Below are 21,931 nucleotides of genomic sequence, written 5' to 3' on the forward strand. Positions count from 1 at the left end.
TTTGGGGTGGGTAAGTGTTAAGTCAAGAATCTGTCTTCTTCAAGCTTGAGGGTGATTATATGCTGTAGGAAGGCCGTCATAGTTGACACCGGAGCAATCGCAAAACTAACACATCCGTAAAAATCATCATCCGATATTTCAAAACATTTCATTATCATCAAAGCGAGTTCATCGAGTTCACCATTTCTTTGAGTAAGGGCAGCGCATCTGTAGCGAGAGACCCAATTTCCTTCATGATATCCGGTTTGAGAAGTGGTTTGAGTTCGGGAATCAAGGGGTAGAGCTTAGGGATTAGAGGAGTCACTTCATCGAGAAGGCCACCAAGGTTTTTCGTAAGCTCAGGCGTAAGAAGGTCGTTTGCGTCGCCGACCAGAGTAGATGTATGGTTGACAAAGTCGGCGCTGAGCAAAGTGTTGGCATTCATCAGCATAGATCCCAAGTCTTCCATAGTAGCCGGTGTCAGGAAAGGAAGCGCCTGAGGAAGCAGTTGTTTGATCTCCGGGATGAAAGGCCTGAGCTCGGGAATCAAAGGTTTGAGCTCAGGAATAATAGGAGTCACTTCGTCGAGGAGGCCACTGAGGCCGTTCACGATTTCGGGTGTGAGGAGGCCGCCGACATTGTTGATCAAGCTGGATGTCTGGTTTACAAAACCGGGGCTGAGCAAGGTGTTGGCGTTGGTCAAAAGAGACCCAATCTCATGGATAGTTGACTTTGTCAACAATTCTTTGATTTCAGGCATCAATTGCCTTAGTTCTGGTATCATCGGAAGGATATCTCCAAGTAATTGTTTGAGTGCATTGGATAGAGCAGGTGTGAGAAGAGCATTGGCTTCACTGATGAGACTCAAAGTTTGCTTAACAAAGCTAGGTGTGAGAAGACTATTGGCTTCACCGATGAGACTCGAAGTTTGCTTAACAAAGCTAGGTGAGAGCAGATCATTGGCCTGAGTGACAAGAGGACCTGCATTTTTGATCAGGCCGCTTGTGGTATCAACGAATCCGGGGGTCAGCAGATTGTTGGCATTGTTAACAAGGCTCTCGATGGCCTTTGTCACCTGGGTGCTCAACAAGCTGTTGGCATTGTTGACAAGGCTCTCGATAGCCTTTGTGCCTTGGTCGCTCAACAAGCTATTGGCATTGTCAATAAGAGAGTCAACCTTCTTATTGAACTGGACCGTCAAAAGGTTGTTTGCATTTTGAACCAGAGCATCCACATTTTTGCTGAACTGAACGGTCAGAAGGTTGTTGGCGTTGTCAATCAGACTATCAACTTTCTTATTGAATTGGACTGTCAAGAGATCGTTTGCATGATCAACCAGTGCGTCGATCTTTTGGACGAATTGACCGGTCAAAAGTTCGTTGGCGTTATCAATGAGTGTGTTGACTTTGTCGATAAACTCATCAGTCATGAGTTTGTTCGCGTTGATCACGAGTGGCCTGAGCTCGGTATCAACTGGAGGTGCCAAACCGGTTGAGATGAATTTAAAGGTATCAGTCACTTGGCTCAGAAGCTCAGGATTCAGCAAGCTACGAGCACCTGTGAGCAGCTCTTCGAGATCCTTTACAACGGACGCGAGATCTTCGATACTGCCATCGCTGGAGCCTGTCGGAGAGCCCTGCCCCAACGAAGAAAGTGTACCGGATAGGTTGGAGTCAGGTGTGGCCTCGGATGAGGAATCGGCGGATGACGATGCGTCATGGTGAGTTGTCTCTGGAGCTGATGATGTTTCGACATGCGAGGATCCCGATGGGATTGATGTTGTTGTGATTGACTCGTCATTCAGTTGAGTAGTGGTAGAAGTTAGCTTCGGTTCCTCTTTCGGGCGAACGGTTGCAACGTTGTGTAGTATGCTATGGTCCGGGATCTGGGGAATTGAATCATTCAAGGCCGTGGATTTTGCAGGAGATGCTTCTGAGCTTCCTACAGCTAGCAAGCAGGCAATGATAATTGGCGAAAACAACATGATAGCGGACAAGCTACTATCTTCACTCACTTCGAATCAGGATTTATTCAAAGACAATCGCATGGCTAGAATGCAGCCTTTATAGTAAGGGCGTAATAGGGATCTTCTAGTTGTGCAGTCCGGCAGCTCTTGGACCAAGACAATAGGTATAGCGCGCACGGAACTTACCCCGCCTGAAGCATCTGGATTTAACATTCTGGGAGACTGCTCCGGCCGAGGCGAGCGCCTACTATAGATAAAGGATATGAAATGACCGCCCTAATAGCCTAGACACTCTTATGTATGTCTTGTCGTCAGCCACGGCAGAGACTAGCCAGCTCGCGCTGCACTCTAGCACCTCTATATGCTTGATTCTCTTGAAAATGGTAGGTCGATATAAAATTCCTCACAAAACGATTTAATCTCCACATAACGTTACCCGCGAACTTGTTGACAGCTACGAGCTAGGGCGGAGGGTAGGGCGGGGGCTAGGGCTCGGCATTTCACTCGGTCAACCCCCCATCCAAGGGTCCAAGCCGCACTAGCGAGGTACTAGTGAGAGATCGACGAGCGGATCCCGTTCATAGACCTCGTTTACATCCTATAGCAACCAATTACATCACTGGGTTATAGTTAGCCTCCGGTTGTCACACCGCCAAGCATCCTTTCCCCGCATTCACAACATGCTAAATACCTTGTTCTGGGTTTTGTTGGTGGCCGTGATTCATGTTTTAGGGCTAGACTGAGCGAACCCCTCTTAGTAGGTCAAATTCAGCCGGAGATGCTGGAACTAACTAGACTAAAGGAGTGGTGAGCGGTCCGAGGCTATAAGCAAGCGGCTTACGTTGGAACTTGTGATTGACGCGCCATGAATTCAGATATGACGTAAAGGATATGAGAGCCAGAGGTCGAACATTTAAGAAGACAGAGGAGGTATAGTGCAAAAAGTTTGTCGCATGATGGATTTTCTTTGTCCGGAATTACTCTCTGACTGTCTGCCGAACTCATACAGTTCCAATATGTCAAGTTTATGAGTTGGAGAGATCGGCTTGAAAGGATCCTGATAGCGATCTATAAAATCAATGATCCAAGTCGCCTGTCGGTCTTCAAAAGCCACTGATAACTAAGACCAAGGCAAAGAAAAAAAGCCGTAAATACCATAAGATAGTAGGTGGAATCGACAAATTGGCCTACGGACACAACGCAGTCAGAGGCCGAGTCAAGGCTGAGACCGGTCTGGATGTACTCAACTGGAGAAGCAGCACAGACTATGATATGAATACGAAATGGAATCATAATTTGCAGTTATCAACGAGCAACTATCTGTGAATCATCTTTAATTCTTACTCGCTATCTTGGCCAATTCCTGCAAACCTTGCCCATTGCTTATCATCCAATCCTAGTTTCCAGAATGTATTAGTTAGTAGCCAGACAATGAATCGACCTCAGCGAAAGGCCAGAAACTCACCAGCAACCAGGTGGGGCACCACTTAGGCACAAATCTGATAATGGTACTGTAAGGCCCCTTCCAGATCAGTCCGCCTCCATGATTGGAGCTCACGACCATATTAACCACGGATTCCGCGAACTCCTCCGCCGAGCAGCCCTTAGGCCCAGCCCGACCCATCGCCCAATTCGAGATCGTCTCTCTAATCGCCATATACCGCGATGAAGGAGGCAATATCACCTCCGGCTCATTGGCATGGAAGGTAGTCGTGACCGTGCCAACCATCAGACATACCACATCCACTCCCAGGGGTCCCAGTTCCAGCCGTAATGTCTCAGAAATCTGCGTAATGGCGGACTTGGAAGACGAGTACACCCCTGCTCACTTCGATAAGCTTCGATTCATCTCAGGAAGAGAAGAGAGCTCACTTACCAATCCAAGGCGTGTTCACCGCGGCTCCTACGCTGCTCACATTGACCACCCTACCCCGACTCTGAATGAGTAGGTCAGCAAACCCCTGCACGAGTCGCAACGGTCCCCAGACATTAGCCTCATAGACCTGCCGGGCGAGGTCCAGATCGGCATCCAGTAAGGGAATAGTGTAACCCGCGCCCGCATTGTTGATCAGCACGTCTAAACCCTGGCCGTGAGCCAGCACCGCCCGGACCGCGGCAGAGATCGTGGTAGGGTCTGTGACGTCCAGTGGCACCACCGTCACGTTTGAGAGCGAGGCCAGTTTCGAGGGGATTTTACTGGGCGAGCGTGCAGTGGCGAAGATGTGATGGCCCCTTTTGGCCAGGGAATGGGCCAGCGCGGCGCCGATGCCGTGAGCCGAGCAGCCTGTGATCAGGATGGTTTGGGGTTCCATTTTGGCTAATTGGTATAGACGAATACCCCGTAGATGATAGAATATTATGATAATGAAGTACGGAAATAATAATACTTGATAGCGGGGTGGCCACTTTATTCGCGATGGTTGATGGAGGTGTGACTCGGCCGGCAACGACTAAGCAAACAAAAACAAAACAGCACGGCTGAACCTTTCCAACCAACCTCAAGGACTGCAATGGGTCCATCAGAGATCCTAAAGCCGCGAGAGTTCAAGATCAAGCAGACAACTTGATTCTAAGGCTACCGACGCTTCTCATCACTTCTTCCTGAGATCAGTGATCAGCATGTGGATTGGGCTTTCACCACCGCTCCAGTCTCATTCTTCCCCAGCACGCCAGTTTCATTTATCATCAGTCGCAGACCTCATCTTCAGGAGAAACCGTCGTAGCTCCGGTAATGCAGCCTCAACTATCTTTCCCAACGATCGGATCAGACAAAGGGCATGCGCGAGAGAAAGACAGCCCAGGCCACCAGGTAGCCACGCACCCAGGCACTTTACCTCCTCCACCACATATCTCAGTCAGCCATGATTATGTAGTAGACGGCTTGAGGTAGGAGAACAGGAGGATATGTTATCGAAAAATATTATCCGTGGAATATGATTCAGGTGAAGGATATGTCAAGGAAACGGGGCCGCCAATCACCGCACCGATCTATAGATCGAACACCTTGCATATACCCAGTTCGCTGTTGGCGGGCATCGGGGAAAATGGGTGGTGTAAGCAGTGAGTTCCGGGTGAGGCGATCAGGCACGGATGCTCGGCCCACTGCATGGCTGGTTTGGATCCTTTGTCTGGATCACCATCTCAACTGATCTCTCCCTCAGTCGGGGATCTGCTGGATTGTTGCAAGAGGGTGTACATTGTCCACAGGAACTCTGTTTTGTCCATAATTGACACTAACAATCGACCATCCTGTCCCTCCCCATTTGCCGCCGTTGCCGGGGGCGTTGGGCAGAAATGCGTCTGGCGTCTACCTCCTGGGCATTGGAGCACGGCAGCACAAGTCTACAGCCCGAGCAGAAACAGTGCAATAAGAATCAATTGTTCGGTGGCACCATCCACTCTCATCCGACCTATTTGCGTATCAATTGCCAATCCCGGCTCACCGTCGCTGCTGCAGACCTTCCTGCAAGTGGGGAATGCTGCCACCCGACCCTCACCACGCATCTATCTTCAATGCTGGCCCACCGCGGCATGATGGAGTCCGACGACGTGGCCCAATGGGCAGCCATTGTTATTGAGTTCCTCCCCAGTGACGTCCAGGGCCCAATTCCTACCCGCTCTCGCCCTGTCTGACCGGGTGGTGGGCGACGAACTATTACACGCTGCCTCGCAATGACCACACAGAAAGCAAGCTTATCCTTCTTTCCCTTTTCGTCTTCGAATACATGAGCTCCGGCTCGGCGTTGCCCTCTGCAATCTCCTATTACTCTGCTGTCCCAGAGAAGGACTTCCCTTGCCTCGAGGCCGACGGCTAGCTTGTCACCCTCTCATTGTTCCGATATCCTCCCGTCATCGTGCGCCATCTGGCATTCGTGCGCCCTCAATATATGATACGTCATTGATTGGAGGGATATGCCTGCCAGAGGGAAAAAGAAGAAGAATAAGAACAACAGCAATAACAACCACCGACTCCCCTTCGGCGCTGAATCAACCCCGACCACCAACCCTGCTGCCGACGAGTTCACCCTCGAGCCCACGGGAGTATTGGCAGAAGATGAAGCAGAAGGAGCCATTCCAGTACGCAAAGCTCCCTACCTACCAATATCAGACATTCGAGCGTCAATACCAGAAGTTTGATCGCGACACTCTGAGATTTGCCTATTACCCCGTCTTCCATTCCAATTCTGATCATCTGACGCCGGGCAAGGAGCAGGAGAACCATGGCGCTGCGGAACCGGAAAAGAGTCCTGCTGCTGATGACCCTTCGGTAGAAGAATCGAGTGCCTCTCCAACGGAGGACCCAAGCCCGGAATCTGCAGGTATGTGCTGATCATCGTCAATACTCAACGCCCCATGTTTACTTAATTCACCTAATATAGAATCTTCGGAGGTGACACCTCCCGCCCCAGACACTGCCCATTCTGGAGAGGCAGAAGCTAAAGAGCCTAGCGAGGGACCACCTACTAGTGATGACCCCCCACCAGCTGCAGAGGGAGAAGCTAGCAATGAAGAAGCTCCACAAGATTCCCCTGCTGAAGAATCAGCCGAGGGTTCTACATCCGCACCTGACGACGAAAGTACCACACCAGCAACAGAGGCAAATGCAAATAAGAAGGATGACGATAATAGCAACAATGGTAAGTCCAAAGTCATATGGAATTGTAGTTTGATTGACAACCGATGCAGATGATGACTTCCCAGAGTGTGACCCAGAGGCAGAGATTGACAAAGTAGAAGCGGAGAAAGAGGAAGCCGCGAAACAAGCAGCTGAAGATGCCGAATGTCAGGAAGGGGAGGGTCCACCAACGGCCGACGACACAGCTGCCCCGGTCGGTGACGAGAAGAACGAGGAGGCACCGGAAGACCTCGCTGGAAGCAAAGACCCACCTGCAGAGCCAGCTGAATGTGACGCAGAAGCAAGTCCACCAGCCATCGAGGAGCAGCCGACTTCAGAGCAGGCACATGATATGGAGCAAACAGCCTCTCAAACGAAAGAGCCTCGTGCTCCCAAGGTAACATTTGACGTACCAGAAGACGAGAAAGAGGAGGGAAAGCCCAAGATAAAAGGCAAGAATGCAAAGAAAGAGAAGAGGAAAGAAAAGAAGGTCAAGAAAGGCAAAATTGGAAAAACAGCCAAACCTGTTGAGATCCCGTCAGAACCTGCAGCAGACCCGTCACCAGAGTCAGAGTCGAAGACTGAGGAGGCCAGCAATCCTGAAACAGCCGAGTGTGCGACTTCCGATGAAAATACACAAAATTCACCAGAGCCAACTGAAGCGGCAAGCGAGGAGGCTGAAAAGTCTAGCGATGACGCTGGAGGTCCGGCGGAAAGCGCGACAGCCAGTGAACCTGAGGATATCAAGCCACCAACAAAGGAGGAACAGCTCTCCGCAGAACTTGTTCAGGAACCTGAGGCATCTACAGCTGAAGAACCCTCTGCGTCCGAGGTTGTGGGCGAGGCCGCGGCGGAGAGAGACAAGACTGAGTCTGTAAGAGATATCTCGAAGGAAATTTCTACAGAGGAGACTGCAGTGATAGAGGCCGAACCAGAAAGGTTTGAGCCTGAAGCTGATTCAGTGTTTGCTGAGGAGGTGACTGCAGAGGAGATCAAAACATCTGTTGACGATCCTGCTGAGATGGCAGCTACAGACCATCCTGTCAACGAACAACCAGCTGAAGTGGCTCTACCTGACGAGCTCACTGCTACTCACGATGAAGATATGGATAAGGCGGCTGATACTGGGGAAACCTCCGCAGTTGAACCAGCAGCTCCTGAAATTGCAGCAGAGAGTCATGTTGCCGACGATCCTGTTGCAGTTGAACCTGCTGTCGAAGCATCAGCGGAAACTGAGCCTGTTCGAGAGGCTTCTGTTGAGACATTGGCCGTTGAAAAGTCTCCAGCCGAAGAGACAGCCGAATTGGTTCCTCGGGACTTTCTTTCTGAGGCAGCAGATGATGAAGAGCCCCCCGTCGAGAAGGAAGAGTCTGCCGAAAAAGAACCAACCCCAGCCACTCCTGAAGAAATAGCATCTGAGAGAGCAAAAGATGTCTCTGCTGAAGAGCCTGTAGCCGAGCCATCTCCCGGAGAAACTGACGTGGCTCTTGACGTCCTTGAACCACCCCTTGTTGAAGAAAGTAATGCTGCTCAAAGTGAACCTGAGGTCGCTATAGAGGAGGTCTCTTCGGAAACAACGCCACTTGAAGAAGCACCTGCAGAAGTTCCAGCCACGGAGATACCCGCTGAAGATCATCCGGTAGCTGAACCCATAGCGGCAGAGGAGCTAACTGAAGCTCCCAAAGAAGCTCCGGAGCCGGAGCCGATACCATCTGAGGATTCAATGGTTACTGAACCCCCTCCTGCAAAGACTGAAGAGCCCCCTCTGGAAAACCCTCCGGTCGAGGATGCTGCAGAAGAAGCGAAAGATATTTCTAAAGAAGGTTTTCCAGCCGAAGATACAAGTCCTGTCAAAGCCCCCACTGAAGAAGTTGCCCTCGATGAAGCACCGCCGCCTGCCGACGGTGCACCAGAGGAAGAGACAGCTAAAGCGCACCCAGCCCTAGATGAGTCTATCGAGGAACCTGCTCCACCTCCAGAAGACGGACAAAGTACCCCCAAACGACGCAGAAAGCGCTCCACACCGGCCGCACGCGGACGACGATACTCCAAGACTTTATCTGAAGGACGACAGGACCAGCTGCAGCGCCAAAAATCCAAACGCGGCCTCTTCACCAACAGCTGGGCACAGGCTCTCGAGGAAGCTCGGCGGCAGCGCGAAGAGAAAGATCGAGCTGAAACGAAAAAGCGTGCGTTAGCTGCAGACCGCGAACTCAGCGGTGTCACCGCCGAAACAGGTCGACGTTCCTCGAAAGATAAAGGCAAGGGGGTGATTCTTGTCGAGGTCCAACCTAAACGTCGCCCATCTGATTACACCGGAAGTGACCTAGTGCGTGAGAAATCCCGCTCCACGGCTAAATCGTCCTCTTCGAAACCATCTTCTCAGCTTGCCAGGCCTCGTGCCTTTTTGCGATACATGACTGAGGGCCAGTCGGAGATGCACAAGCCACTACTGCGCATCAACAGCACCAAGGCTGTTGTTTCAGCCTCGGACAAGCCGCGCCGCCCATCAACAGGGCAAAGAAGCAGTCGCAGTCATGGCCGGGAGTCACCTGAAGAGAGAAGATCTAGTAGACAGTCGAGCGGCTCGCACTCCCGGCATGAAGATGACGGCGCACGGCAGCGTGAAATAAAAAAGTCATCCCGAAAAGAGTTTGATAAACCTGGGCCAAGCAGGCCCCGAGATCGAGATGGAGAACGAGAGCGAAAGTCGGAGAGCTCATACCAGCACCAGAGCAGCCGCAACTCACGTTCTCACCACCGCCGCCATAGGAGAGAGGAGTCTCCCCCGCCCAAGGAATCCAAGCTGAAAGGCATTTTGAAGGCAATTGCTGCCTATTGAGCACCTTGGATATTTTTTTTCCTTTTTCTACTTCAAACTTGTCTTTCACATATATTTGCTGTTCGCTGAGTGTGACGATGATATGGCCGTCTATAGGATGATGCATGGTTCTTTTCAAGACTGTAGAGCGATGCATTACAGGAGCGGTTGATTTTCCTTTTCCTCTTTATTTATGTCTTTAAAAAATAACATTATGTCTAGTTTCATATGACTCCTTTTTGCAATTTTCAATATTTGGGAATAATAGACGGTGATGGGGAGATGCTGTTCAAATTAAGTTGTAAAAATAAATCATGTTCATGTTATATACTCATCATTGCAATCGATGAAATAGATATACTGGCATCGAAAGTGAAGATGCCATGGCGAATATCAAAAGGAGGTAAACTGCGCTAGTCCATGCAATTATCGCCCGAGAAGGCGGCTCCGGTCAAATAGAAGGAGCTTCTTTCTTCGCAGGAATAACCCGCGAACACCAACCACACCATGAGCGATGCGTCCCGCTCTCTTCGCGAAGGAGATAGCGCCCCGTTTCGCGCTCATCTTCGTACTCCACGACGCAGGCGCCGACCATAACCCGCTTCTTGGCCTTCTGTTTAACCACGCCACCTAACCCAATTATCTCCTGCCGGAAATAGCCCGGTTCTTCATCATCGTGGCTGTCCGTCGATGGGATATCATGGTGGTGATTCAATGGATGCCATTGTGCGGGAGGACTGTTTCCTGTGCTGTTGATATCGCTGCCGGAGCCTTCATCGGCCTCACAGTCGACCTCGAGCTCGATCTCTTGCGCCGCCAGACATGCCTCGCCCTTCCCACATTTGACGCCCTGGCAACCCTCGCCAATGCCGGTTCCCAGTCCGCCACCAAGGTAGGTACTGTACCGTGTGCGCCAGGCCCACACGCGTCGATAGGTTGTATCACCGCTGCGTAGGGTCTGCCCGCATTGATTACACAGCCAGACGGCTTCTTCGCAGGTGCAGTATTTGCCCGCGAAGGTTGATATCCCCATGATTTCAATATCCTCCTTCTCTGTCGGAGGCGTGAGGGAGAGATGGTGAGAGAGGGTGCGGTACCGCAGATTCGGCACAGACGGCGAATGCGACCCTTCAGAGCTGTTTGGGAAGGCGGCTTGATCGTGCAGTTCTAACGCAGCAAGGTTCTTATGTTAGGTTCTTCCAGAATATGACAGGCGCAAGCTTACTCGACAGACGATCTTTGCACACCGTCGACATTCACCCACCATGTCGCGCGCGCATTTGCCCACTTTACCACGGGTCATGCGCCTCGGGTCACCACTACCCTGACTCAAAAGGCGCAGCACAGACTTGACGCTGTCGGGCAAGACAGCACCGCCGTCCAGCATCTCCGTCACCGTCTCAATGTACTCATTTTCGCAGCGCAAGGTCTCGCGAACAAGCTGCTGGCGAAACGGAGCCAGGTTCACGAGGAACTGGCGACAGGTTCGAGATAGGGCATGGAGGGTATTGAGATCAACCGCGCGGGCGATTTCTTTCACGATACTGAGGCCAGTTAGCGGGTACTGGACCCACGGTGCGGGGAAAATGAACCACTCACGGATAACAACTCAATGCTGCCGAGAACGCGTTCGAGTTGGGATGCGCGGGGAGATTTTGCGTCTTATCCGGAAAAATGCCGTCTTCGTGCCCGGAGTTATGGGGGGAAATGGACGGGGCCGGGGAGATTGGGATGTCGGCTTGGTCCGCCATGGGAGCCACCACGTTCACCTTCGTGGGGAAGGACAATGCCGATCTGTCATTGTCAAGGATGTCCTGGTCCAGGTCGACGAAGACCACCATTTTGCAGCTGCCATCAGGCTCGACAGTCTTTGATCAGATACGGCAATCGCACGTATTATTTATAGGTGGTCAGACTGGGTCGTGGATGGGGGGTGTGGACTTGAGTGGGATGATGCCGGAAGAGAGATGCTGCTCCGCTGTCGGCCCGTCAGCCTGGGCGGTGAGAGGGTTTCCAGAGTGGACAGCCCTAAATCGCCGACGAGGGACCTAGTACGACTACTTTAATTGCTAGTCGATATAGGAAGGTCAATAAGATTCTGACGCATAGTGTCGGCCACCCTCGCCCGATAACAGCCTACCCCAACAGCGTGGCGGGGTAAGTTGGAGCTCTATTTAACAAGCCTGACATCCTCCACTCCCACCTTTTTGTCCCTCGTCGTTCTCCACCGCTACCCCCACGATGCCTCTCAACGCCGGAGCAGTGTACGCCAAGCAGAACGCTGACTTCGTCCCCTTCGCCAGCCGGCGCAGCACCGTCCACAGCACTAATGGCATTGTGTCCTGCACTCAGCCACTGGCGGCAGCGGCCGGCCAAAAGATTCTGAGCCAGGGCGGAAATGCAGCGGTAGGTAATGAAGATCCTAGAAAAAGGCACAGGAAGGCTAACTTGGTTTTTGCCTATCTCAGGATGCAGCCGTCGCCGTTGGTATGTCTATATAGACTTCTGTTTTGAAGTAAACCATAATTGCAAAAGTCCCCAGACTGACTGGATCTCGTTTTTCCCCACAGCCGCGGCGCTCAACATGACGGAGCCTGGGTCCACTGGTATCGGAGGCGACATGTTCTGCCTCTTTTACAATGCCCAGACCAAGAAGGTGCACGCCCTCAACGGCTCGGGTCGCTATCCTGCAAAAGGCTCTCTGGAGCAAGTGCGCAAGGACCTGAAGCTTGCTCCCGGTGAAGTTGGCAGCATTCCCTTCACCAGTGCTCTTGCTGCGACCACACCCGGCGCGGCAGCCGGATGGGTCGACACGATCGAGAAGTTTGGTAGTGGGAAGCTGTCTCTCGCACAGATCCTGCAGCCGGCCATCGAGCTGGGCGAGGAAGGATTTCCCGTGTCGGAGCTCTCGGCGCACTCTGTCAGTATATTCCCCCCGCGAATGAGCAAATACTAATAGGGGAACAGTGGGCTGCAAGTGAAGGTCTCATTCGAAATGCATCACCGAACTTCCGCGAGATGCTGAAGGACGACGCCTCCGCTAAGGACGGTGTGCGCCCTCCACAGGCCGGCGAAATCATGAAGAACCCCACCCTGGCCAAGACGTTCCGCGCGCTGGCCACAGAGGGCAAGTCCGGCTTCTACAAGGGCCGGATCGCAGAGCAAGTGGTCAAGGTGATCAAGGATCTCGGCGGATACATGACGCTGGAAGATCTGGCACATCACGCCCAGACAGGCAGCCAGGAGGTAGACGCGATCTCGCTCAAATTTACCGGCCAGGGTATAAAGTCCAAGCAGACACCTGGGACGGACGGCGGACCTAACGAGGGTGTTGAGGTCTGGGAACATCCACCGAACGGCCAGGGAATCGTGGCGCTGATGGCGTTGGGAATCCTGGAGGAACTCGAGAAAGCCGGCAAGATTCCCATCTTCAGCGCCGAGCAGCACAACTCAGCTGAGTACCTGCATGCTGTGATCGAGAGTCTGCGCATCGCCTTCGCCGACGCTGCATGGTTTGTGACGGACCCGGACGTGGAAAAGGTGCCGTCGCAGGGCCTGCTCGACCGCGAGTACCTGGCGGAGCGAGCAAAACTCTTCTCTCCAGACCGCGCATCCGACATCCTGGACCATGGCAGTCCCGCACACAATCACTGCGACACTGTCTACTTTGCCGTAACTGACCGCTCCGGTAATGGCATGTCCTTCATCAACAGCAACTATGCCGGCTTCGGCACAGCCATCATCCCCGCCGGCTGCGGTTTCACGCTCCAGAACCGCGGAGCCAACTTCTCCCTGCAGCCAGGTCATCCCAATGCGCTGGCTCCGCACAAGCGACCTTACCACACCATCATTCCGGCGTTAGTCACCAACATCGCAGACGGATCTCTCCACTCCGTCTACGGTGTCATGGGCGGTTTCATGCAGCCGCAGGGCCACGTGCAGGTCCTGCTCAACATGCTAGCTTTCGGATATCATCCACAGGCAGCGCTAGATGCCCCGCGCATTTGTATTGCTGCTGTTTCGTCCGATAGCACGGACCGCACCGTACATGTAGAAGAAGGGGTTAGTGATGCTGCCGTCGAGGGTCTGCGCCGCCTCGGCCACAAGATTGAGGTCTTGAAGGGCTGGCAGCGTTCGCAGTTTGGTCGTGGTCAGCTTATTCGTATGCATTATGACGAGGGGAAGCTGGTTCACAGTGCTGGTAGCGATCCGAGGGGCGATGGAAATGCTTTCCCTTTGATTTAGATGTATATAATTTGTATAGCCTCAAATTGAAAAGAACCATGCTCTCGAAGTCCTGCATCTCCGTATTTGGTGAAAAGATCAGCATCTTAGTAACCCTTGCCTAGCAACATAGTTTAACAGCATACTTTTCTTGACACATTATTCCATTCCCCAAGTTCAATGTTTCATACAGGGACCTCAAGAGGTAAAAGATAGTAGTGGTGCCATTACAGGAACCAAGTTTCCTGAAGTTAATATAAAGAAGCTCTGTTATTCGGCGCGATACCTATCAATCCTGGGAAAAGCATAGATCATCTGATTAGATAGAGCTTCAGCTCTAGCCCTGATAGAGTCCATTCTGAGCACAGTAGGTACATTTGCAAGATTGACTGGGCACAGCCCCGTCTCAAATTTCGCTTAATCTTATATGATCCGAGGGCGGCAAGAGAGTGCCCGAGACAAAGAAAATGGTTCTCCGTTTTGAGTCTAAAATCCAAAAATCAGTCAAGAAAGTTATCTGATTCGGATCCTTTTTCACTGTGGGTCCTGGATGCGTAGACTTGCACCAGTGGATACGTTCGGAATTACCCGACATTGCTAGGAATACCATACATACTAGCGCTATGTTTCCTGACGCTGTTATACGATGGTGGTATGGAACAGCATTCCTTGGATTTGTCGATTCATAAGAGCATCACATGAAATATTTACTCATAGACTTCTGTACAAAATGATTTTGAATAACTGATCAAAAACTTGCAGGTGGCCCTTAAATGTTCCCGTGAGGCTTCACAATTTCGAATTCACCCATTTAACTGGTCTCTTCTCCACAAAAGCTTGGATTCCTTCAGCAAAGTTGGAGCCAGCAACCAGGCGGGGATACCACTCATTAGCTAGACTAGATACAGCATCCTCCACGCTACCTGCTTCCCAGCTCAATCGAATTCCTTGACGCCCAACAACTAATGCATCAGGACTGTTTTTGCACATCTCCTGAGCAAGCTGAACTGCAGCAGAGGCAACATCATCGGCGGATTCAACAAGCCGAGAGACAAGGCCCCATTCATAGAGTGTCCTCGCGTCCACATTTCTCCCTGTGAGAACGAGATCTGTGGTTCGTTGTAATCCCAAAATACTGGTCAGCCGCGGCAGGCATCCCGCCACGGGGACGATACCTCGCTTCACTTCAGGTAGGGAGAAGATGGCTGCGGATGAAGCGACTACTAGGTCGCAATTAGCCACCATCTCAAAGCCGCCTCCCATACAAATGCCATTTACGGCAGCAATAATAGGCTTCTTGCCATTGCGACGGGGTAGCCCAGCAAGTCCCGGAGCAGACATATCATTGATCACACCAGCTTTGTTCATCTCATTCCATTCTATATTCGCTCGCGTTAATTTTGAAAAGTGTGGAAGAGGCACACGCACATACCATGGAGATCGGCACCGGTACAGAAGGCCCTCCCGGACCCGGTGATGATGCCAACCCATAGACTTTCATCTTGGTCAAAACGCTCCCAAATGCTTTGGATCTCCCGGCTAGTCGCCTTGTCGATACAATTCAGTCTTTCGGGCCTGTTCAGTGTGACCTGGACAATGCGCTCGTCCGGGAAAGAGACATTGAAATGCCGAAACTGTAAGTGCTCCGATCTCAAAGGCATTGATATTATTGTTGGATGTGGATAGTTACTTCGCCAGGATTGAGGGAGGATGCGCAATATTTTATTATTACTCTCGTGAGCAGTTTCGCCCCTCTTAACTTCATACATAGTGACGATACCATTCGGTAAGAAAACATGTATCTTCGACGGCATCGTAAAGAAACAGGGGCCCACCCACGTCATTCGTGGATTCGGTTGCAGAGCACTTCTCCATCCAGATTATTCTCGGAGACTCTGTTTTGGAAACGCCATGCGATGTCGGTGCCGTCGGCGCTTGGCCCTGGATCGGCACTGCCCACGGATGCCCTGACTGAAAAGAAACTCGAGCCATTATTGGTCCTACAGTCTTGACACTGAAATTATGGTAAAAGCCCCAGTCAAATAGCTGGGCACGCCGCTTGCTGTGCGAACTCTCCTTCCTCGGCTTTGTCTCCGCACGGCCAGAGATAGCTTTTTTTTATTGTCTTTCACATTGCTTGGTCCCCTCGCTATCTTGTGGAATTGCGAACGATCAAGATTCAACAAGATGGAGGCCAAATACCCACCTGTGAAACTACCACACCCTTTCTTAACCGCCTACCGAGTGCACACCGTTGCCGAATCCACGCCGGCCAGGCTCAGCTTGAGATTAGATAGCCAACCCTCGAATGGTCGACCTGTGCCGCAACCGCTCCACAGCGACTCCCTCTCGTGGCTCGAATTGTCTTTTCCATCCGAAAATGAATGCCCGCCTGAGTCCGATAACAGTCCCTGGGCACGAGCATGTCGGAGTCCATCGACCGCCTTCGAATGGGCAGGAAACAATACTCCATCTCTGGGTCAGATCTGGAATGTGATCCATGCGATATACCTTGCGCATTCGACTTGCGAATATTTCAGGCTTGTTCTGCGTGGTGCAGGCAAGGACATCATCCAGCAAGAGCTTCTTACTATCGGCTTGGGGATACAACATCCGAGGCCATGGAGTGCGAAGGGGAACTCCACAATGCAGATTGAAGATTTGCTGATCCTCCGAAGCGCTTTCTGGCAAGGCGCCGCTTCTCCAATGGGCCCTCGTCCAATTTGGGCCGTGGGAGACGCTATTGACGGTCCTCTGAGACAGCCGGTGGCTCAGTACCCTATCATGCCTGAGAACTACCAAATCACTAACAAGTTTCCAAAAGAGCCCGTTTATACTCGGCATCCAACCCGTCGACCCAAGCCATACCCGGGATCCATTGCCTATAGTCGCTACATCCCCGAGCTTGACGAGCACTTTTCACTGGAAGTGGTTGATTGGAAAAATGAGGAGCACCTAAAGCTCTTCAACATGTGGCAGAACGATCCTCGAGTGGCAAAGGGCTGGAATGAGACGGGGACACTGGAGCAACATCGGGAGTATCTGCGCAAACTGCATTTTGATCCTCACGTCCTTTGCTTGTTTGGCCGCTTCAATGATACCCGCTTCTCCTATTATGAGCTGTATTGGGCAAAGGTATGCTCTTCATTCTTTTATTTGTTTCCCCAAACCCCCGATGCTGACAATTTATCCCTAGGAGGATCATTATGGCGCCCACTATGACGCTGGAGACTACGATCGTGGACGGCACTCTCTTGTCGGTGATGCCTCCTTTCGTGGCTCCCATCGGGTCAACGCATGGTATTCAAGCTGCATCCATTACTGCTTTTTGGATGATCCCCGGACTGTGAATGTCGTGGGCGAGCCGAAGGCCACAGGGGCAACTATCTTGTCTTACGAAAATGCCCAGGGTCTTACCATCGGCAAATACGTCGATTTGGGCCACAAGAGGTCGGTACACTCAATCTGCAGCCGAGAGAAGTGGTTTCAGTTGTGTCCGCTCTTTTGGGACGGAAGAGAGAAACCATTGGAATCTGCTGATCGCGCGGCATGGAATGCCAAACTATAGAGTTGGGTGTTGTACTCAAACTGTGAGATATTTAGTGTCTAGTTCAGCTCATCTATCGCTTTCCTATACACCAATTAACTCCTAACTATCGAGCCCGCGGGTATCCACGGGTATGGAAGCCAAGAAGACCTCACCAGGCGTCGACAAAATTCCCCGTTTGATCCTAGCGCTGTATTCAGTAATTCATAGTACCTTGGACCTGTTTCTGTATATTACGAGATACGAGATTATCTCGGGTACTGTGGGACCCACTTAGGATCAGATAATGGTCGGGCTCCTGAATTTATTCTCTTCAGGCGAGTTTGGTGGGTTACATGCGCGTCGCAAGCCCAAGAGGCCAAGACCGATGTCGGCTGATCATTGAAATCATTTGTGAACGTCTCCAACAGCATCTGACCGAGATTTCACGGACTTGAGACGGCCATCTTGCCAACGTCGAGCTCATAGCAACCGATGCACCAGCCACGGCGGCTTCTGGAGCGATTGACATCCTAATCAGATCCTTGAACTTTTCTTGTGGTTGCCCAACTGCTGTCCTCAAGCCGCACGATATCGACCTGCTTGTCGCAGATATTTAATCAGCCGGAGCTCAACCCAAACACACGATAGAGACAATAACAAAACTGCAAGCCGACATCACCAAATCGAACCGCCATGCCGTTCACGCAAAAGCTTGCGGGCTATCCCCGCCTGCTTCTTGCTGCCAATCCTTCGAAAAGCGACCTCGGAATGTTATTATTGGGAATAATATGTGCAATCGCCTCTGGAGTTCCATTTCCATTGATTGGGGTTGTGTTTGGTCAACTCCTGAACGACTTCAACGCCGTGACGTGCGATACAGATGAAACCTCCGGCGATGCAACCCACTACCAAAACAGCATCAACGGCAAGATTCTTCTGATCGTGTATCTGGCCATCGCCCAGTTCATCTTGATTTATGCTCACCTCACATGTTGGACTCTGTACGGCGCCCGATTGGCGCAGAGACTGCGCGAAAGCTATTTGCGGAACTTGCTTCGACAGGAGCCGTCACACTTTGACACTCTACCCACGGGAGAAATCGCGTCTCGACTCAGCAGCGATATCCAGACAATCCGTTCCGGCACATCTGAGAAAGCCGGAATTGTGCTTGCGAGTCTGTCCTTTTTTGTCACCGCATACATCGTGGCGTTTATCAAGGATGATATAATCGCAGGAATGTTAATCTCGTTGGTTCCAGCCTATTTCCTCATGTCGTTCATTGGAAGCCACTATATCGAAAAATACTCTGGGCGCATGTCGGACTATGCAGCAACTGCATCATCGATTGCTTCTGAGGCTCTTAACAATATTGTCGTGGTCCAGGCTTTTGGCGCAAATGCTCGGCTGGAAAATAAGTTCTCTAAAGCTCTGAAATCCTCTGAGCGGGAAGGATTGAAGAAGGCTACGGCTGTTGGCACACAATCTGGCTTCTTATACTTTATCGCTTATGGTGCGAACGGCTTAGCATTTTGGGAGGGAAGTCGACGCATCGCCAGTTCTGTGAGCGGTGACTCTGCAGGCACAACTGTGGGTGCTACTTTTACGGTTATTTTCATTCTCGTCGAAGGTTGGTTGAGTTCCCAACTCTGTTACAACCTTGTACTAACACAGTACTAGCTACTTTGCTCTTGAGTCAAGTTGCTCCGTTTCTCCACCTGTTTGTAGCAGCCGTCGCCTCGTTTCAAAAACTGCGCGAAGACATTGACCGCGAGCCGCTCATTGACAGCACTATGTCTTCAGGCCTTCGCCTCTCAGAGGCAGAAGGCGGCTTTGAGTTCAAGGATGTTTCATTTACTTATCCCTCCCGGCCGGAGATTACTGTTCTGGACCATATCAACATTCGCCTACCCGCCAATAAGCATACCGCTATTGTCGGCCTCTCGGGAAGTGGAAAGTCCACTATTGCGGGTCTGGTGACAAGACTGTATGATCCCATTGAGGGACAAATCCTCTTTGACGGCCACGATCTGCGCGATCTCAATGTTCGTGACTTGAGAAGTTTCCTCAGTCTGGTACAACAGGAGCCCTCCCTTCTTGACCGCTCTCTGTTGGAGAATATCGCCCATGGCTTAATTAACTCAAACAATCCAAGGCACTCACATCTCAAGACAGCACTTCTTGGTCCCGACCTTGCTGATCTATCAAGCGAAATCCAAGAAGGCCAGGATGCCATGGCTGCGGCAGAGAAACGGGGATCAGACATTGTTGAAATTGTTACCCTGGTTCAGAAGGCAGCAAGGCTTGCCGATGCGGACGATTTCATCTCCAAGTTGCAACATGGATACGGAACGATCGCGGGCTCGAGTGGCCGACTGATCAGTGGTGGGCAGAAACAGAGAGTTTCACTTGCTCGTGCTCTTGTCAAGGATCCTGCTGTCCTTGTCTTAGATGAGGCCACGGCTTCTCTCGATTCAAGAAGCGAGCAGCGGATCCAGCACGCAATCTCAAACATCGCTACTGGCAGAACTGTGATTACGATTGCTCATCGTCTCTCGACAATCACCAGTGCGGACAACATCATAGTGATGCACAAGGGACGTCTTGTGGAACAAGGAAACCATGCCGAATTGATGTCTCAGAATGGAGCTTACGCCGATCTTGTCAAGTTGCAAACTCTTGGATCTGCATCTGGGAAGAACGAGACAGCCAGCAGCACGGGCAGCATCGACAAGGCTGATCAAGCCTCTTTCACAGAAATCAATGTCGAGAACAGCAGCCAATCTAATGATCTTGACAAGGCTGAGAAAACTCAGGCATCACCCAGTGAAGAACCAGTCACCGACTCTGCAGAAGAAGAGGAAGAACCTGAGACACCATACAAATCTTTGTGGGCTCTAGTGCGCGGATATGCTCCAGCCTTGAGACCCCATCTTCTCATTGTTGCCATGGCACTCCTTGGCGCAAGCATTGTCGGGGGCGCCTTCTCTGCCGAAGCAGTCATTTTCGGCAACACCGTTGGAAGTTTGAATCCCTGCAAGAGCGCCTCATATATTCGATCCCGCGGGGACTTCTATGGGCTGATGTTTTTTGTCCTTGCCATTATTGAGTTCTTCGCAAACCTGGTCAGCTGGTCAGGATTCGGCTGGGTGTCTGAGAAAATCGTTTACTCGGTCAGAGTCTTGTCATTCCGCTCGTTGTTCGAACAAGATCTCCAATGGCACCAATCTAGAGGTCGAACTCCTGCCTTGCTACTCTCCTACATTACAAGGGACGGCAATGCTCTGGCGGGATTGAGCGGCTCCGTCATTGGCTCTTTGTTTTCGATTACCATCAACCTCATCGCAGCTATCATTCTAACGCATATCATTGCTTGGAAGATTGCACTGGTCTGCTTGTCTTTGGTGCCTCTTCTACTAGGAGCCGGCCTGATGGAGCTCCGAGTGCTTGGTAAATTTGAGGAACGTCACGAAAATGCATATACCAAGTCTGTCGACATTGGCACGGAAGCAATCGCCTCCATCAAAACCATTGCATCCCTTTCTCTTGAAGAGGAAACTCTCAAGAGCTACCGACGCTCCTTGAAAGGGCCTCGTCAGGAAACACTTCGAGTCACTGTCCAAGCAAGTCTCTGGCAGGCGATTACTTACTTCCTCGGCAATTGTGTGAACGCACTTGCATACTGGTGGGGTGCAAAACAAATAATCAATGGTGACTACACTCAAACACAATTCCTGATTGTCGTTTTCTCCCTACTTGTCAGTGCATTGCTCTGGAGTCAAATGTTTGCTCTCGCACCGGAGCTTTCCAACGCCCGAGCAGCAATGGCTCGCATCTTGAGCCTGATTGAAATTGGAAAGGACAAAATGAAGGGACATGTAGAGAGCCCTAGAATCTCAGACTCCTCAGAAGAAAAAGACCTCGAGGCGACGAGTGAGCCCAAATCCTCTCATTTGTCTGACACCATAGCCTCCAGTGTTCAGTTCTGCGATGTCCATTTTTCATACCCTGCTCGGCCTGGCATGAAAGTGTTGAATGGCTTGAGCATTGACATTCAGCCGGGAAGATTCTGTGCCCTTGTTGGACCGAGTGGTGCTGGCAAATCGACCATAATTTCCCTAGTTGAGCGACTGTACACGCCACAGTCCGGTGCTATCTTGATTGATGGTGTTGACGTGACGAGCCACCGCGACATCGCTTTCCGCGACACTATTTCCTTGGTGCCGCAAGAAAGCGTGCTCTTCGAGGGAACAATCGAGTTCAACATTGGCCTTGGAGCGAGACCCGGACATGCAGCGACCATGGAAGAAATCCAAGAGGCATGCAAGCTTGCCAATATCCACGACATCATTGAAGGGCTGCCGGATGGCTACCAGACCCTGTGCGGACCAAATGGCAGTCAGTTCTCCGGCGGTCAGAAGCAGAGGTTATCGATTGCCCGAGCATTGGTTAGAAAGCCTAAGCTCTTGATTCTTGACGAGTCTACCAGCGCGTTGGACGCTGAGTCGGAGAAGCTCCTGCAAGATGGATTGGAGAAGGCCGCTAAGGGAATAACTGTTATTGCAATTGCTCATCGTCTTCACACTATCAGAAAGGCAGATGCCATTTTCTTGATTGAAGCAGGGCAATGCGTGGACTGTGGGTCGCATGAAGAATTGCTTGAGAGATCGGAGAGCTATCGGGCGAACGTCATGCATCAAACCGTGGCGACGTGAAATGAGATATTCAGTGTCAATTTTTGTTAACATTTGGTAATATATAACTAGATTGAGGGAGACATTCTTCTTGGTTGTGTTTGGA

At 51.3% G+C, this 21,931-nt stretch overlaps 9 protein-coding genes across 9 annotated transcripts; 5 read left to right on the forward strand and 4 right to left on the reverse strand.

Annotated features, from left to right (window-relative positions):
* Nucleotides 1–157: 157 nt before the first annotated feature.
* N7510_009152 (uncharacterized protein) lies at nucleotides 158–1,963 on the reverse strand (the record flags this gene model as incomplete). The annotated part of the gene is made up of 1 exon (XM_056981077.1): nucleotides 158–1,963. The coding sequence occupies one exon, from the start codon at nucleotides 1,961–1,963 to the stop codon at nucleotides 158–160; it is 1,806 nt and encodes a 601-aa protein (XP_056831286.1).
* A 1,447-nt stretch (nucleotides 1,964–3,410) lies between these two features.
* On the reverse strand, nucleotides 3,411–4,257 carry N7510_009153 (SDR family oxidoreductase; the record flags this gene model as incomplete). The annotated part of the gene is made up of 2 exons (XM_056981078.1): nucleotides 3,411–3,766; nucleotides 3,822–4,257. Coding segments are annotated over 2 exons (792 nt in total), but the record flags the coding sequence as incomplete, so codon positions are not given.
* Nucleotides 4,258–5,239: 982 nt separating this feature from the next.
* On the forward strand, nucleotides 5,240–5,760 carry N7510_009154 (uncharacterized protein; the record flags this gene model as incomplete). The annotated part of the gene is given in 2 exon segments (XM_056981079.1): nucleotides 5,240–5,534; nucleotides 5,546–5,760. 2 exon segments carry the CDS (start codon nucleotides 5,240–5,242, stop codon nucleotides 5,758–5,760), a joined length of 510 nt encoding a protein of 169 aa, XP_056831288.1.
* A 239-nt stretch (nucleotides 5,761–5,999) lies between these two features.
* Nucleotides 6,000–9,402, forward strand: N7510_009155 (PE repeat family protein; the record flags this gene model as incomplete). Its single annotated transcript, XM_056981080.1, has 2 exons — nucleotides 6,000–6,264; nucleotides 6,647–9,402. The coding sequence occupies 2 exons, from the start codon at nucleotides 6,000–6,002 to the stop codon at nucleotides 9,400–9,402; spliced, it is 3,021 nt and encodes a 1,006-aa protein (XP_056831289.1).
* Nucleotides 9,403–9,832: 430 nt separating this feature from the next.
* Nucleotides 9,833–11,222, reverse strand: N7510_009156 (uncharacterized protein; the record flags this gene model as incomplete). Its single annotated transcript, XM_056981081.1, has 3 exons — nucleotides 9,833–10,548; nucleotides 10,642–10,925; nucleotides 10,981–11,222. The coding sequence occupies 3 exons, from the start codon at nucleotides 11,220–11,222 to the stop codon at nucleotides 9,833–9,835; spliced, it is 1,242 nt and encodes a 413-aa protein (XP_056831290.1).
* A 400-nt stretch (nucleotides 11,223–11,622) lies between these two features.
* N7510_009157 (gamma-glutamyltransferase family protein) lies at nucleotides 11,623–13,626 on the forward strand (the record flags this gene model as incomplete). The annotated part of the gene is made up of 4 exons (XM_056981082.1): nucleotides 11,623–11,787; nucleotides 11,850–11,868; nucleotides 11,952–12,301; nucleotides 12,349–13,626. The coding sequence occupies 4 exons, from the start codon at nucleotides 11,623–11,625 to the stop codon at nucleotides 13,624–13,626; spliced, it is 1,812 nt and encodes a 603-aa protein (XP_056831291.1).
* Nucleotides 13,627–14,394: 768 nt separating this feature from the next.
* Nucleotides 14,395–15,266, reverse strand: sidH (enoyl-CoA hydratase/isomerase family protein; the record flags this gene model as incomplete). The annotated part of the gene is made up of 2 exons (XM_056981083.1): nucleotides 14,395–14,984; nucleotides 15,038–15,266. 2 exons carry the CDS (start codon nucleotides 15,264–15,266, stop codon nucleotides 14,395–14,397), a joined length of 819 nt encoding a protein of 272 aa, XP_056831292.1.
* A 526-nt stretch (nucleotides 15,267–15,792) lies between these two features.
* On the forward strand, nucleotides 15,793–17,173 carry N7510_009159 (GNAT family N-acetyltransferase; the record flags this gene model as incomplete). The annotated part of the gene is made up of 2 exons (XM_056981084.1): nucleotides 15,793–16,740; nucleotides 16,802–17,173. The coding sequence occupies 2 exons, from the start codon at nucleotides 15,793–15,795 to the stop codon at nucleotides 17,171–17,173; spliced, it is 1,320 nt and encodes a 439-aa protein (XP_056831293.1).
* Nucleotides 17,174–17,827: 654 nt separating this feature from the next.
* On the forward strand, nucleotides 17,828–21,846 carry N7510_009160 (ABC transporter ATP-binding protein; the record flags this gene model as incomplete). The annotated part of the gene is made up of 2 exons (XM_056981085.1): nucleotides 17,828–18,761; nucleotides 18,812–21,846. The coding sequence occupies 2 exons, from the start codon at nucleotides 17,828–17,830 to the stop codon at nucleotides 21,844–21,846; spliced, it is 3,969 nt and encodes a 1,322-aa protein (XP_056831294.1).
* Nucleotides 21,847–21,931: the final 85 nt, after the last annotated feature.

Source organism: Penicillium lagena (genome assembly GCF_028827675.1).
Source record: "Penicillium lagena strain IBT 129212 chromosome Unknown utg000006l_segment0_segment0, whole genome shotgun sequence".
In the NCBI taxonomy this organism is placed as follows: Eukaryota; Fungi; Ascomycota; class Eurotiomycetes; order Eurotiales; family Aspergillaceae; genus Penicillium; species Penicillium lagena.